Source organism: Suillus fuscotomentosus, assembly GCF_016647785.1.
Source record: "Suillus fuscotomentosus strain FC203 chromosome Unknown F5891scaffold_245, whole genome shotgun sequence".
NCBI classification, from domain to species: Eukaryota; Fungi; Basidiomycota; class Agaricomycetes; order Boletales; family Suillaceae; genus Suillus; species Suillus fuscotomentosus.
In genome coordinates, this window is record NW_024539757.1 from 1 (window position 1) to 14,274 (window position 14,274).

At 49.0% G+C, this 14,274-nt stretch overlaps 4 protein-coding genes across 4 annotated transcripts; 3 read left to right on the forward strand and 1 right to left on the reverse strand.

Annotated features, from left to right (window-relative positions):
- Positions 1-2,616: 2,616 nt before the first annotated feature.
- Positions 2,617-3,035, forward strand: F5891DRAFT_889565 (uncharacterized protein; the record flags this gene model as incomplete). Its single annotated transcript, XM_041373262.1, has 2 exons — positions 2,617-2,664; positions 2,718-3,035. Coding segments are annotated over 2 exons (366 nt in total), but the record flags the coding sequence as incomplete, so codon positions are not given.
- A 1,221-nt stretch (positions 3,036-4,256) lies between these two features.
- F5891DRAFT_1081424 (kinase-like protein) lies at positions 4,257-6,031 on the forward strand. The gene is made up of 6 exons (XM_041363433.1): positions 4,257-4,418; positions 4,480-4,495; positions 4,550-4,735; positions 4,784-5,196; positions 5,244-5,589; positions 5,641-6,031. The coding sequence occupies exons 1-6, from the start codon at positions 4,369-4,371 to the stop codon at positions 6,013-6,015; spliced, it is 1,386 nt and encodes a 461-aa protein (XP_041216679.1). The 5' UTR covers positions 4,257-4,368; the 3' UTR covers positions 6,016-6,031.
- Positions 6,032-6,143: 112 nt separating this feature from the next.
- Positions 6,144-11,075, reverse strand: F5891DRAFT_967950 (RecF/RecN/SMC; the record flags this gene model as incomplete). The annotated part of the gene is made up of 19 exons (XM_041376288.1): positions 6,144-6,208; positions 6,261-6,325; positions 6,377-6,498; positions 6,550-6,594; positions 6,643-6,777; positions 6,827-7,038; positions 7,091-7,305; positions 7,361-7,470; positions 7,521-8,025; positions 8,077-8,756; positions 8,806-8,964; positions 9,030-9,107; positions 9,159-9,364; positions 9,417-9,561; positions 9,706-9,834; positions 9,890-9,997; positions 10,050-10,565; positions 10,618-10,809; positions 10,872-11,075. The coding sequence occupies 19 exons, from the start codon at positions 11,073-11,075 to the stop codon at positions 6,144-6,146; spliced, it is 3,891 nt and encodes a 1,296-aa protein (XP_041216680.1).
- Positions 11,076-12,961: 1,886 nt separating this feature from the next.
- On the forward strand, positions 12,962-14,249 carry F5891DRAFT_280951 (uncharacterized protein). Its single transcript, XM_041371193.1, has 2 exons — positions 12,962-13,247; positions 13,310-14,249. Exons 1-2 carry the CDS (start codon positions 13,237-13,239, stop codon positions 14,238-14,240), a joined length of 942 nt encoding a protein of 313 aa, XP_041216681.1. The 5' UTR covers positions 12,962-13,236; the 3' UTR covers positions 14,241-14,249.
- Positions 14,250-14,274: the final 25 nt, after the last annotated feature.

Genomic DNA, 14,274 nt, shown 5'->3' on the forward strand with positions numbered 1-14,274 from the left:
AGTACTATCTGCCTTCATAATAGGTACCTGAAGTCAAGTCTGGCCAGGGGGAGCTCGCTCATAGGGCCCTCAAGTCATTTTATCCGCTGACGAGTAAGTTAGATACCCCGGCGCAATTAGCCAAGCACGAGCGTAGGCGTCATGTATTACGGCGGGTGGAAGAAGTAGGAGGTATACCTTTCTCTGGCGATCAATCGCGATCCGACGCCCCCCCATCAACGTCCTTCGGAGACCATCACCATATCGCGGCTAACAGGAATACCCCAATACAGCTTTTCGCGTTTCTCCGAGATCACGATGGTGATCCGGCTATCAAGGTAGAAGTAGTATCGCATTTTGAACGCAGTCCGTACTTTACTCACAGCAGTTGTCAGAATTTCCTGCCAAAACTGAAGGACCACATCCTCTACAGATTGGGTGAGCTAGACGTCAGCTATTGTGACCACACCTTTACGGAGGAAGAACGCAACTCCGTGATCATCCTAACAACACGATATACTCGGTCCATACCATGCAAGTGCACTATACGACTTATGACTTGAGGCGTGAATATGATACCATCAACCCGCGGACCCACGGCGATGTCATGGTACTATCAGGGGAGGCAGTGCCTAGCCACCCATACTGGTATGCCCGCGTATTGGGCATATACCACCTCGAAGTATGGCTCAACAATGGTGATCAACCTGTGAGGCAGCATATCGACGTCCTGTGGGTTAGATGGCTGGCGGCCTTGCGAAACCATAAATCTGGCATGAAGCATACTCACCTTCCAAAGATTGCATTTGTGGAGGAATTGGACTTGGATGCGTTCGGTTTCCTTGATCCGGGGCAAGTGATCCGAGGAGCCCATCTTATTCCTGCGTTTGCCTCGAAACGTGGTACAAGCGCGCTTCGCCATGGAAAATCATTGGCACGTCCGATGGGGGAGCTCGACGACTGGGAGGAATACTATGTTGGGATGTAAGTGGGGATATCTTTTTCCCTGGCGCCTTAATTCTCAAACTTTTGCGCAAGATTTGTTGATAGGGATATGTTTGTACGTTACACTCACCTCGGTATTGGACATCCAGCCACGCTTCGGAAGATTGCCCAGGACACTCTCGGCTCTTATTCAGTGACAAGGGCCGACACCATCGAGGTCGTCAACGGGGAGGGTGAGGATGATGTCGAGGGTCTTGAAGAATGCGAGGGTGTGCAAGGGGATGATGACATCGGGGGTCTTGAAGAATCCGGTGACGAGCTTAGTGATGGGGAGCTGGATGAGGAAGACAGTGAAGAGTGTAGGGATGACTCGGAGGATGACGACTTTGATGATGATTTTTGTTTCTAGAACTCTCTCCCAAACGCGTACTCCATCACTTCAATTTCACTCACTCAAGCTTTCAAAGCTTGTTTCTTCTGTATGGTAAGGTCAAATTTGATTATGTGATGATCGATGGCAGAATTATGCTGATGGGGGTTCTAGGTTGGCCCCGCGCGCTTCCTTTTATTCCTTCACACTTTGACAACCTCGATCGCACCTTCCACGTCGAAAACTACAGCGAAGAGACGCCCTCCCTCATCGTCCACGACGACAACATAATCACTCCGCTCGTTGTCTGCCACCTTTTTGCGCGCTTCATCTGCTGTCGCTTCGTCGCCCGCTTGGTGTTGACCTCTCTTATTTATCTACTCCCACGCGTCACGCACATCGACTGCCGTTGCTCATCGCTGTCACGTTCATCGCCGACGCCATCTACCCTATCTCTAGTGTTGTTCGCAATCACTCATAGCACATAAACACACCTCTTTGCCAGCTTGTTTTTTCGATTGTAGCCATTTCAGCAATCACTATCTCACGCTACCTCCCACGTACCACATTCATAACATTATACGGCTGTTGGTGTCCAATTTCAATTTCTAGTCTTAACCGTCCCACATACTTGTTTGCAATTACCCCGCGTACCATTCTACACTAATCTGATGTCCATAGCGTCCATCCAAAAGTTCGAAGAGAACTTCATCAATCGTTCGTTGCTCGATTCTCTCGAAGCCCAAGGAAATGCAGAACCCATTCATCCATCTCCGCAACTTGCCGTGTCTCACTCAAACTGTGGTGGCAATACTTCTAGTACTGATGCCACCGGCTCATCTCGCCTGCATCAGCCAGACGGTCTCCCCTCGCAACCTTATTCAAATACAAACGAGATATTTCGTTCTCATCAGCCCTTAAATTTGCAGCACCAACTCTCTCAGCAATTTCAGCAGAGCGCTTTTGGGTCTGTCGCATTCGAGTCACGTAGCGGGTATGATTTCGGAACCAACTCTCCGCTAGGAGGCAGTAAGGTTCGTCAACAATTTTCTTCCTCAAACCCGTTCCCCCAAGCGCGTTTCTCTAAGTGCCAACAACAATCGCAGGTCCACGACGCATATCATCCACTATCGCACAGTAACTCTATTTCTCAGATGCCTTTCCTGAACGACATACGCCTTCAAAGCCGGACGCCGTATGATCTCCACTTACAGTCTAACGGTGGCACTGCAGCAGTGTTAGCAAGCAGTGCGAGGCTCATGGGTAGCGTTGGGCAGATGAATTTAAACGTCGAGTCGCAGAGTGTTGATAGTGGGCGGCCAGAAGAGATTTCGACCATCTTTGTGGTTGGATTTCCTGATGACATGCAGGTATGTGCTGAGCCATTTGTGACGTCCCGCAACTTCTGACAGCTTGTGTGTAGGAACGCGAGTTCCAGAATATGTTTACGTTCTCCTCCGGCTTTGAGGCTGCGATCCTCAAGATCCCAAATAAGGATTATACGGCGTACGGGTCGCCCAGCGGCACGACTTCGACAGCTCCATCTGGCCTCCCTCTCCGTGGTGGCCAGCCACCTCGAAAAGAGATAATAGGTTTCGCCAAGTTCCGTACTCGTCAGGAGGCGCTTGAGGCGAGAGATCTGCTTCAAGGCCGCTGTATCGACATCGAGAAAGGTGCAATTCTGAAGGCCAAAATGGCGAAGAAGAACTTGCACACCAAGCGAGGCGTTCAAGGTATGGGTGCCACGACATCCGGAGGTGGTGTTGCATCCTCCTTCCTCCCTGAGTCATTCCAACTTCGTCACCCCTTCGTTATCTCTAATATACTAGTTTATCACTTGTTGTCTTAGGTACATTCCTGTCCCTGCATTGACTCGTAGCTTACATTTCGCGTTCATCGCATATTTCGATTCAGCTACCACCTGTTTTGTGAACTTCAGGTTACCGCCCCAGCACTGTCTCGATATTCTGATCTACACGCGTTGCACACGCGCGTTATGCATATAAGTGACTCAATGGTTCGATGCTGCTGGATCGTCAAAGAAATCTAATTCATTCAAACATGACACGCGGATTTATCAGTAATAGAGCCGTTTTTCTATTCACTATCTCGATAGAGCACTGATTAAGCCTTCGCTTACCGTTGTGCTGGAGGAATCAACTCTCATCTAGGATGAACGCTTGAGTAGAAAAATAAATAGGAACTTGATGATCACCACTGGGCCAGTCGCAAATTTCATTTGCCCGAGTTGGTCATAATATAGACGGAACAACTGCCTTCCGTTTCTTTTGGGGAGATTATGCTTCAGTTGCAAACAGTGCTGCGACTCACGGTATATGCACGTGCCTGAAGAAATCTGGTGTAAGTCAAAGCCAGATAATGAGTGAATGATCTCGGATATCATTGTAAGCAACTGTCTTTCTTCTCTTTTGGTCTGACTAGGAAAGACTATAGCTCAATAGCAAACGGTGCTGCGACTCGCGTTATATGCACGCGACTGAAGAAATCCGTTGTAAATAGAAGCCAAACAATAAGTGGATGGTCTCGGATATCATTGCAATCGAAGCAATATTTAAATCTCCCGAGAAAGCCTTGTAAATACAACAAAAAAGAGGGAATATTACATTTCCTAACAAATGGGTCCTAATTAGACTGTCATACCTTGCTGACCGGGATGAACAAAAGTCGTGACCATGCCGGGAGCTCTCATACGAATTTAGGTGAGATGACAAGCGCTAATGGTGTTTTCCGGGATAAAGTCTTGAATGATCTTGTAGTTCAAAACATAACGAAGGGAATTTTATATTGCTCAAGATGTAGGACCTAGCTACGCTATTATAACTTGCCTGCCACGATGGTGCAATATCGCAACAAGGTCGCAAACTCCTCATGGTAAACTAGACTTTCAGACATTCATGGCTATATACCGACAACTCAAATTTCTCCCGCTATACATAGCCATCTTTAGCGGAAGCAGGATTATGTCCTCCTATAGTTCCCACGGCTACCATACCAAGGACTCATCGGTTCTCTGATGACTACATGTGCTTCGAACTCGGTGCCATGATTTGGATATGACCACTAACACTGCTAAATATAAGAGCAAAGGGTTCGCCATGGAAAAGTAGGTCTATCTGTAGCAGATACGAGACAAGGGCTGTTCGCCAACATTTTTGCCTTCCAAGCAGCACACCATCTATTGTTGGCATGCGTCCATTTCTATCAGGTAGCTGCGATTGACTATGATGGTGACAGCCGAGTGGTTCTCGCGAAACAGTCGCTGAAGGCCCGGTTTCTCTTGTCTCAAAGAGCCTTCTCGAGTGTGAAGGGCAGACTCAGTGGATCGCGATAAAGACATCTACCATCCATCGCAAATATGCCAAAGAGCCGCACGATATCATCAAAGAGGCGAGGCTGATCGCCTCCGCATGCCATCCGAATGTGAGTCTCGCGCAGAATGGTTGGCCGAGTCTTACCTCTCATCATTAGGTGGTCTCTATCTTAGGCCATAGCATCGATTCAATCCGGCAGACCATGAGCTTTTGGATGCCATATGTGCCTTCTTCTCTGATCGCATTGTTGTCTTCGAACGACTTTTCGCCTCATCCACTCATCTCAATTCTGGCCGCAGATCCATCAAATCCGAGTCCACGCGAGCAGCGCTTCGTCCTTCTCGCGAAATCGCTCATGTTTCAAATCCTAGTTGGCGTGACATTCCTTCACGAGACGGCGAAAATTGCACACCGAGATATCAAACCAAGCAACATACTTCTCACGTCATCTGGCCGAGTCCAGCTCATTGACTTTGGCATATCCTGGAAAGAAGGGGAAGATCTTGCTGCAAAGAAAAACGATTTATGGGTTGAAACCCCAGAAAAGATGTACTTTGAAGTTTCTACGGGGTATGTCCCTATCTGAGCGGGTATGAACCGGGCTCACGCTTCTGTAGACCATATCGCGCCCCTGAGCTGCTGTTTGGACCTAGGAATTATGACCCATTCGCGATCGACTCTTGGAGCCTCGGAGCGACTTTTGCGGAATTCTTCACTTCCGTTCGTCTGTTTAACCCACTTGACGATGAAGACTTCGGCGATGAGCAGTCTGACTCAGACGACGATAGCCCCGGCAGCCCATCGAAGCCTGCCGAGCCGTTCATCATACCAAAGAGACTTCGCATCGGAGATCCCACGAACAGGTGGGCCAGGGATTCACTGTTTGATTCCACACGTGGAGAGATTGGTTTAGCATGGAGTATTTTCAAGATACGAGGTTCTCCAAATGAGACCAACTGGCCAGTGAGTGACGTTCGATTTGTTACTGGGATCTTCTTTTCTGACTCGAACAAGTCTTTCTTGAACTTACCGGATGCAAACAAGTTGTCCTTCATAAATGTAGACCCTGTTGACCTTCCCTCTATCCTACCCAATTTTCCTTCATCCACGCAACAGCATGAAGTCGACACAAAGACACACATACCCCCAGAGACCATGTCACCAACTCCTGTTGATATTATCCACCGATTCCTTGTATACGAACCATCTCAGCGTCTCCGCCCTTCCAGTGCTTTAACTCACCCCTGGTTCACCTCCGAACCACCGTTACTTCTGCCAGATGACTTTCCTGTCTCGAATATCCCTGGTGAGGCCCCCATGAGCCTTAGCTGGGGCGCAAAGTCTTTGGGAGAATGGCTTTTAAATGTTCATCCCAGTGGCGCAATTTGAAGGAATGAGTAGAACGACGGATACGACAAGATCATATGTTATACAATGCACATAATTTACAAAGCATGATAGAAAGCCAGAACTCGACCATTACAGAACTGGAAGTGCCCATGCATCATGCATGTATCTCAGGCTGCCGCAGGCACAGGCTTGATGACTCGACGAGCGAGAGCGTGGTTATCGATGGATATACCTGTGCAAGAACAAATAAGAAACATGTCCCAGGAGATAGTCATCTCACTAACTCTGTGTTGCATTTGCAGTCTTGTAGATACCAATGAGACGGTGACTGAGCTCGAACATGTCATTCCTGCGAATTCATATTAGCGAAGGTGGTTCTCGGGAGAGAGGGAATTGTCACCTCAAAGATATAATGATGAACTGTGCGTTCTTGGTACGGTCCTTGATATAATTTGCTACAATCGAGACATTCCTGAAGTCTAGGGCCGCATCTATTTCATCCATGAAATAAAGTGGTGTGGGCTAGGACAGGTTCAGGCTACTGGAACTGCTCAGAGTTGATGCGAGATTTACCTTAAACACATGCAGAGCGAATACGAGAGCAAGCGAGCTAAGGGTCTGGAGAATGATTAGTATGCGTTCTCTAATCCTCATAGCAGAATGTACCTTTTCGCCCCCAGAGAGATTTGAAATATTCTTCCAACTCTTCTTCGGAGGCATGACGCTGAAAATGATGCCCTCCGAGAAGGGATCCATACTATCGACAAGCTCAAGCTCTGCATTGCCCCCAAGAGTGATCATCTAATGGAAAATATAGAATTTCGACGAACCAAAGAACGTCAGCACGGACCTGGTACATTTCCTTGAGTTTCAATGAAATCAAGCTGAAGCCTGCCATGAATTCATCCAAGCGTTGTTTCCGTAGACCATCGTAGAGTTGCTTCTGCGCATCGCGTGCTGCAGTCGTCTCCTCTAAGTCTTTGGCACGTTTCATGAATTCCTCTTCTCGCTTCTTGTACTCCTTGAGAACGTCGAGGTTCGGATTGGTATTCTTAAGTTTCTCTAAGGCGACCAGTTAGTAGTAATCAAGTGCGACTAAGGTGAGGAAACATACCATCAAGATACTCAGAATCTGCAAGCATATCTCTCTTCTTGAAGCGTGCAAGTTCATCGGCGCTGTATATGTATAGCTCGGTAGATGGTGATCGCTGACGAGCCTTTTTCGCAGGTGCAGAGTCTGCATGTTCCTGCTTCACCACCCCTTCACCACTGCCTGAAGCTCCAGCGACTTGATCAGCACCTTCCTCTTCGTCGTCGTCATCATCATCACTGCGAGTGGCTGTAAGCCTACGAAAGTTGAAACAATGAATAGATAATGGCTCACTCGATTTCGTGAAGCTTAAGTTGGTCGTGTTCCGTCCGCCAGTGATCAAGTACACGCTCATTTTCAGCAGACTCTTTCTTCTTGTCAGCAAGCTTCTGGGTGATCTCAAGCTGCAAAACCTGTGAGTACCGAAATATCAATTGCATAGCAAATAACCGACCTCTTTCTTCCTGAACTCATCGATTTCCTCGCGTTTTTCCTGGAGCTGCTGCTTGAGTTGATCGAGATCATCTTTCGAGCTCTCCTGAGCAGCCTGCGCAGCCTCCACCTTCTCCTTGAGATCTTCCAAATACTGTGCGACCTCCGCCAGCTGATCCTTCAACTCTTCAAGCTCTTTCTCGACTTCTTGCAGCGCTGCGCGGTTGGTCTCAATGCTAGACGTATATTTCACGATGTTCTTCTCTGCCGTAGCCTTCATAACCTCAGCCTTGGTGACCTCTTCGTTAGCTAGCTGGTGCAGCAAGCGAATACCGTCAACGGTCGACTTCTGCTTCAGCAGCTTGGAGCCACCAATTTCGAGGATCTTCTTTTCGAGATCTTTAATCGCGGCCTCGATAGCGCCAGTCTTGGTTTGCAGTTCTTCAAGCTCTTCTGTTGATGATGCAATCTGGGCATCTAGAGTGTTGATTCGAGCTAGATCCTTAGCGTTCGGCTTGCTTTGTGCCCTAGAAACTACTTAGTAGCGACCGAGCGTAGGATAAATGGGATGCACGTACTTGAAATCCTGCACACGCCTCTCAGCATCAGTCAGTCGTTTCTTCCCATTATTGATGCCCATGGTAAGCTTTTCGATATTAAGCTCTATTTCCGGGACTGACTGAGTGAGCCTTTCGGCTTCTGCTTCAATATTGCGAAGCTCCTGCTGTGCCGCCTCAAGACTACGTGCCGCCTGCTCACTCTCTTGCTCATAGGTTCTCAGAACTTGTGGGCTCACTGCCTCCGCCTGGAGCTTCGAGCTCATTCCACCCCGCGAGACGTGGTTCCCACCACCCGACATCGTTCCTGATGAATCAATCAGCTGCCCTGCAAGCGTGACAACACGCCAACGCCTCGCGCTCCCGAATGCAATCCTGTTCGCTTGGTCCAAATTATCAGCGACAAGGGTGTTCCCGACGCCTTTGTAGAACGCAGATGCAAAGCGGGGATCCTTTGGCTTGATGAGATCGAATAGCCGCGGGACACCTTCGGGTGTGACCACACGCTCGTTGAGTTTGTCAGTGGGAAGTTTCTCCAGCACCATGAACGATGCACGCCCGATGTTCTGCTTGCGCAAAAACTCGATGCATGCTTGACCCTGGGCGACAGTGTCTACAACCATGTTGTTAAGGGCGCCACAGGCGGTAGAGACTGCGATATCGTATTTGTCTGGGATCGTGCCTAGGCTACCGAGACGGCCCTGTGAGATAATGAGTGATTAAAAGGTTGCACAGAGCACGAGACCATACATGGAACCCATCGATCCGACCAGTCTGCTTGAGCTTCGTTAAGCTATCTAGGACTTTATTCTGCGATGTGCTCGCTGCTTGGGATGCTCTAGCCTCCTCTGCCTTTTGCCGCAGGGAGCCTGCCTTGGATCGAAGCTCCTGAACACCAGCCTGAGCAGCCTGAACGGAAAGGGAAAAAAGAAGAACGTCAAAGTCGATCACACCCTGCATGCCCGCAGACATACGTGGAATTTTTCTTCACATGTCCCCAACTTCTTCTGCACCTCTGCCTTTTTCATCCTCAAGGAATCTAATTCATTCAGCTGAACGTTCTATCAATGTCATCTTTCCCACTTGACAAAATGGAACAGCACCTTGCCCTCTTGCTCTACCTGCAACTCAGCCAACTGCCCCTCCGCTTGCGTAACAGCGTCTTTGAGCCCTGTAGCTTTCTTTGCAAGTGCGTCCCGTTCAGAGCGTGCTACGTCAATCGCAGCTTGTTTGACATTGATCTTGGCAGTCCATGGCTGTAGCTCTTTTTGCTTCGCCTCAATCTGTTCGTGAAAGACTTGTGTCTTGTCTACCAATCCATGTTAACAATAGTGTCAAGTGTGGCGAGACCATGGACTCACCCTTCAAGCTATCCCGGATCCCTTCGAGCACCTTCTCTTCCTTCTCCAGGTTCGCTTCGTGCTCCGTAATCTCACGCTTCTTCGTCTTGATTTTAGTATCGGAGTCCTGGACTGTGTTATCGGCTTGCTTTTTCGATTGTTCATCCTATTTAAACGACATGTTAGATCTGTCCTACTCATAATGCCAATGAAGGCCGGAAAATAAGCATGGAGCGGAGAGACAAATGAAACACGGGGATGTGTCAAACAAAATGAAAGGAAGTAAGAACAACAGCGAAAGAAAACTTACGTCTGCCAACGCCTTCTTCAGCTTTTTCGCCTTCGCGCTTGCATGCTTCCGGCGTTCCTCAAGGCTCACGGACTGCTTCTCGCGTGCCGCGTTGTCCTTCGCCGCTTCCTCAGCTGCTGCTTTCACTTCCTGAAAAGACAGGATACATGAGCATTGAAGTAGGAAGAGCAACACACATCCATACCTCGTAAGCCTTCTCGCGTTCCTTGTAATGCTTCTCAAGCAATTCTAAATGAGTGATGTCATCCTTGTTGCGTTCCCTCTCATCTTCAAGCTCCTTCTCCAAATGTTCCTGCCCCACATATCAGCAGCGCAAATAAGAGGGAGAAAGATCAAGCACCCACAATTTGCGCGGCGAATTGTTCATCATTCTCTAAACATTTCCACAAATAATACTGCCACAGCCGGCTGAGAGCCCGCACATGCTCGTTCGCAAGCTTCAGCCATGCCAACGCTTCCTTCCTCTCTGCATCCAATTTCGCCTTCTCCTTCTCCACGATCCTCAATCTAGCCACCTTCTCGGTTCTCTCCTCTCCTAGTCGATCCACCTCGGCAAGAGCAGACTCGATTGGTGCTTTGAGCGCAGCAGTACCGATAATGTCCTCTAGATATTCAAGTAATCCGTCATCATGCTCAGAATTACCTTTAGGCTTCATCTGCGCGATAGATTCAACTTCGCCCTGCAGAATAAGGAAACGCTTGTGCGTGAGGTCAATCCCACGCCCCTGAAGAAGTGTTTGGACCTCAGTATAAGTGGACGGTCGTGAGTTGAGCGTATACCGAGAATTATTGGATTTGGTTGCTGTGCGAGCGACGACGAGTGAGGAGTTCGGGACGACACTATATGCGTCGGGTCCAGGCTGGGAGGTTGAGCGACTTAGTTCGGTCAAACGTTAATGTGAAGGAACATACGAGGTCGATGATCTCGCGGAAATGAACTTCTACGCTGCACTCATCCAAGTCAGGATACCGTGCAGAATTGTGGATCAGCTCCGAGAGCTTCCCCTGGCGCATCTTCGACGCGCGGTAACCAAACACAAAAAGGAGCGCATCAATCGTATTAGATTTCCCGGAACCATTGGGGCCTACGATGGACGAAAAAGACTATCCGTCACCGAAGTTAACTATAGCACACGTTAACTTTAAGAAGTGTACTAGAAACGTACCTTGTGGAAGGGCCCGATCTCTTGTCTGCCCGCGTAACTCTTGAAATTAACGAGTACCATCTTGTGTATCACAAGACGTGGCTTAGGACCTGAAGGTTCTTCAGCGGGCGGAGGCCGCATTACCGACACAGGTTTCGCGCGAGGCTCAAGGAGGGAAATTTCTTCCTCTTCCTCCTCCGGTGGGGCAGGGCGTTTAGGCGTCATTTGCGACAGCTGCGACTGACGTGGTACACGCCGAGGCGTCTGCATAAATTCTTCCTGGAATCCGTCGAGGTCATCTGTGTTGCCTTCGGCAGTGGGTGAGGGATGCTTGGGTGGTGTAGCAGGGGCAGATTTGCGAGGCCTGGGAGTGACCTCGACATCAGCGGGAAGCGGCATTGCCTTTGGCTTTCTAGAAGACACTTTAGAGCTTCTGGGAGGTGTAACATCAGATTCATCACTGGATATAGCAATGGGATTATGTTCGTCATTGTCGGATTCGAATTTGACGGGCTTGTGGGATCGGGGAGCCGGTTTGGGCTTTGCGGGCTTGATATCTTGTGCTTCATCATCATCTTCGACGTTGTTTTTTGCCTTGCGAGGTTTCCTTCCCTTAGCCTTCGACGCAGGTTTGATTTCTTGAATATCGTCATCGTCTCCAGGTGCTTTGCGAGATGTTCTTCCGCGTGTGGGTTTGGCGGGTTTGATTGCTTGAATTTCCTCCTCGTCTTCCGAGATAGTAATAGGTTCCTTTATTTCCTCTACATCTGAATCTTCTACCACGGTTTTGCGCGATCGAGTTGCCCGGGGCTTCGCGGATGCCTTCCGAGAAGGTTTTACTTCTTGCACCTCGTCATCGTCGTCGTCCTGCACAATTGTCTTCACTCGACCTCTCCTTGTTTTCTGCAACTCCACAATTTCATCGTCATCGTCATCATGAACCTCACCCTCGACAACATTTCTCAACTTCTTCTTCACAGGTTCCTCCTCATCCTCTTCTGTCTCAGCCACCTCTTGCAGCGCGCGATTAGGTTTCACAGACGAGCGCGTAGATGCTCTTGCAGATGCTCTGGAAGAGGGTGCTGCATGTACTTTCGAAGAAGGGCCCACGCTGCTTCTTGTCGATGTCCTGCGTGCTCCGGGCGCATTTTCTTTCTCCTCTACATCGTCTGCGTCAGTTCGTTTGCGTTTCGCAGAGTTTGATGCCTCTTGCTCAGTGGACGGTCGTAAAGAGCGAGATGACCTGCGGGGAGGCATCATTGGGAAATTTCCCAAACTTAGGACGATCTTGGTTGATCCAGGAGAAAGGTTCTATGCGTGATGTGATGCGTTGTGTGACTGTTCGCGTGTGTCACATCACATGACTAGCCTGTGGGCTGTCCCGACTCCGGATCCTCCTTCTTCACGACTTAATACTTATCTCTCATACAAGCTCAGAGCCTCGGGGAGCGTCGTCGCGGTGTGTCGTTCGGTAAAGTGAGACAAGGCAAAATTCGAACAATTGAAGATGAATTGAGTTTGACCATCCCTTGTATGAGATCGTCACGTTTTGTTGCCAATCATGATGTTCATCAAATCATTTTATCCGTTCCTGCTTCCAGTTTGTCCAAGGACCAAGGTGCAGTCTTCTCTTTAATCGTTCTCTTCTCCTCAAGACATAGACACCACATTTTGTTCAAATCTAACTCAACACTACATTCCCTTTTCCCTTGCCGTCCTCGACTATATTGAATACATTCATTTCTCAAGCTGGGGTGTACTATCATCTCTGGGTCGCCGTTGCTGATTATCATAGCACTTATATTTGCATCCAAGAAGCCAACACTTTGAGTTTTTCAGTTCGAGGTCGAAATAGAAGTTTTATTGATAATAATACAATGTAAGTCCTGGTACTATCTTTGACTTCACGCTGAAGTCCACAGAAAAAATCCCACACGCATCATGACGAGGCATCGGAATATCATACAGAACAGAATTGGAAAGGTTCTCCCAAAAAATGGCTGACTCCCCCGAGTCGAATAATGCAGCATCGTATTCGTGCGGGTGACCTTCAACCTTATAGGACGTTTAGCAGCCGACGAAGTATATTTGTTTTTAAGCATAAAAACAGTGCTCATAATCTGTTCGTGTAGTTGCTATTTGTTAGCTGCACTTCCAGGTCGTGCTCTGGACCATCTGGTTGGGCCATACGGCTAGTGGACATTCGAATTTGTTGTCATTGTTTGCTTGCACGAGCGCTTTGATAGCGCTTACCACCATGATCAATCCATGGGCCCTCACAAACGTGGTCATCAATGCTACCCATAGTCCAACGCCACAGTCACGCTGTCGGTCAAGACACTGACCGCTTAGTGTATTCACAGCTCTAAATCGCTCAAAAGGGTGCATGTTTACAAGGTAGCTACCCAGTTCTCTCCTCTGAACCCTCCTTCACAAAAAAACACCTCCCTTATCCTCAGACTACTACTCATCACAATGCCCGACATCGTGCAGGTCGGCTCCAACGTAACCCATAAGCCCTCATTCAATATTGTCATTCCCTCGCTCCAGCAACGCCTCGCCAACTTGAAGAGGAAGCGGCGCTCCAGCTCTTCTGAGAGCTCCCACCCAGGACACTCTCAAGTCGAAAAGCCACGAATGGAGGTTGGGCCGAAGGAGGAGGAAGAGGGGTCGCCAAACCTAGCAGAAGAAAATCAGGCTGTATCGGACAGGCCGCGTCTGTATATCAGAATACAGCGTCCAAAGCCGCAGATTGATCCTGTCAAGGACGAAGGTAACACGCCGGAAGTTGAGCCAAAGGCGGAGAAAGAGGAGTCACCAAGCCTAGCAGAAGAAAATCAGGCTGTATCGGACGAGCCGCGCCTGTATATCAGAATTCGGCGTCCAAAGCCGCAGATTGATCCTGTGAAGGACGAAGGTAACACGCCGGAAGTCGAGCCGAAGGAGGAGAAAGAGGAGTCACCAAGCCTGGCAGAAGCAAATCAGGCTGTATCGGACGAGCCGCGCCTGTATATCAGGATGCGGCGTCCAAAGCCGCAGACTGATCCTGTGAAGGACGAAGGTAACACGCCGGAAGTTGAGCCGAAGGCGGAGAAAGAGGAGTCACCAAGCCTAGCAGAAGAAAATCAGGCTGTATCGGACGAGCCGCGCCTGTATATCAGGATTCGGCGTCCAAAGCGGCAGACTGATCCTGTGAAGGACGAGTATTCCGATGCTGGCAAATCACAGGAGAAAGAGGGGGACGAGGACAGTTATCGGGAGGATAGCTCCTCCGAGAGTAGCAATGAGTCGGCCGATGAATACATACCTCCACGCAAGCGTCAGCGTCTTCAAGCCAACTCGTCCTCGCGTGTCCTCCGCTCCTCCAAGGGAGTGCAGACAAATAATTGATTGCATCTGTGTTACTACTATACAAATGGTTCGT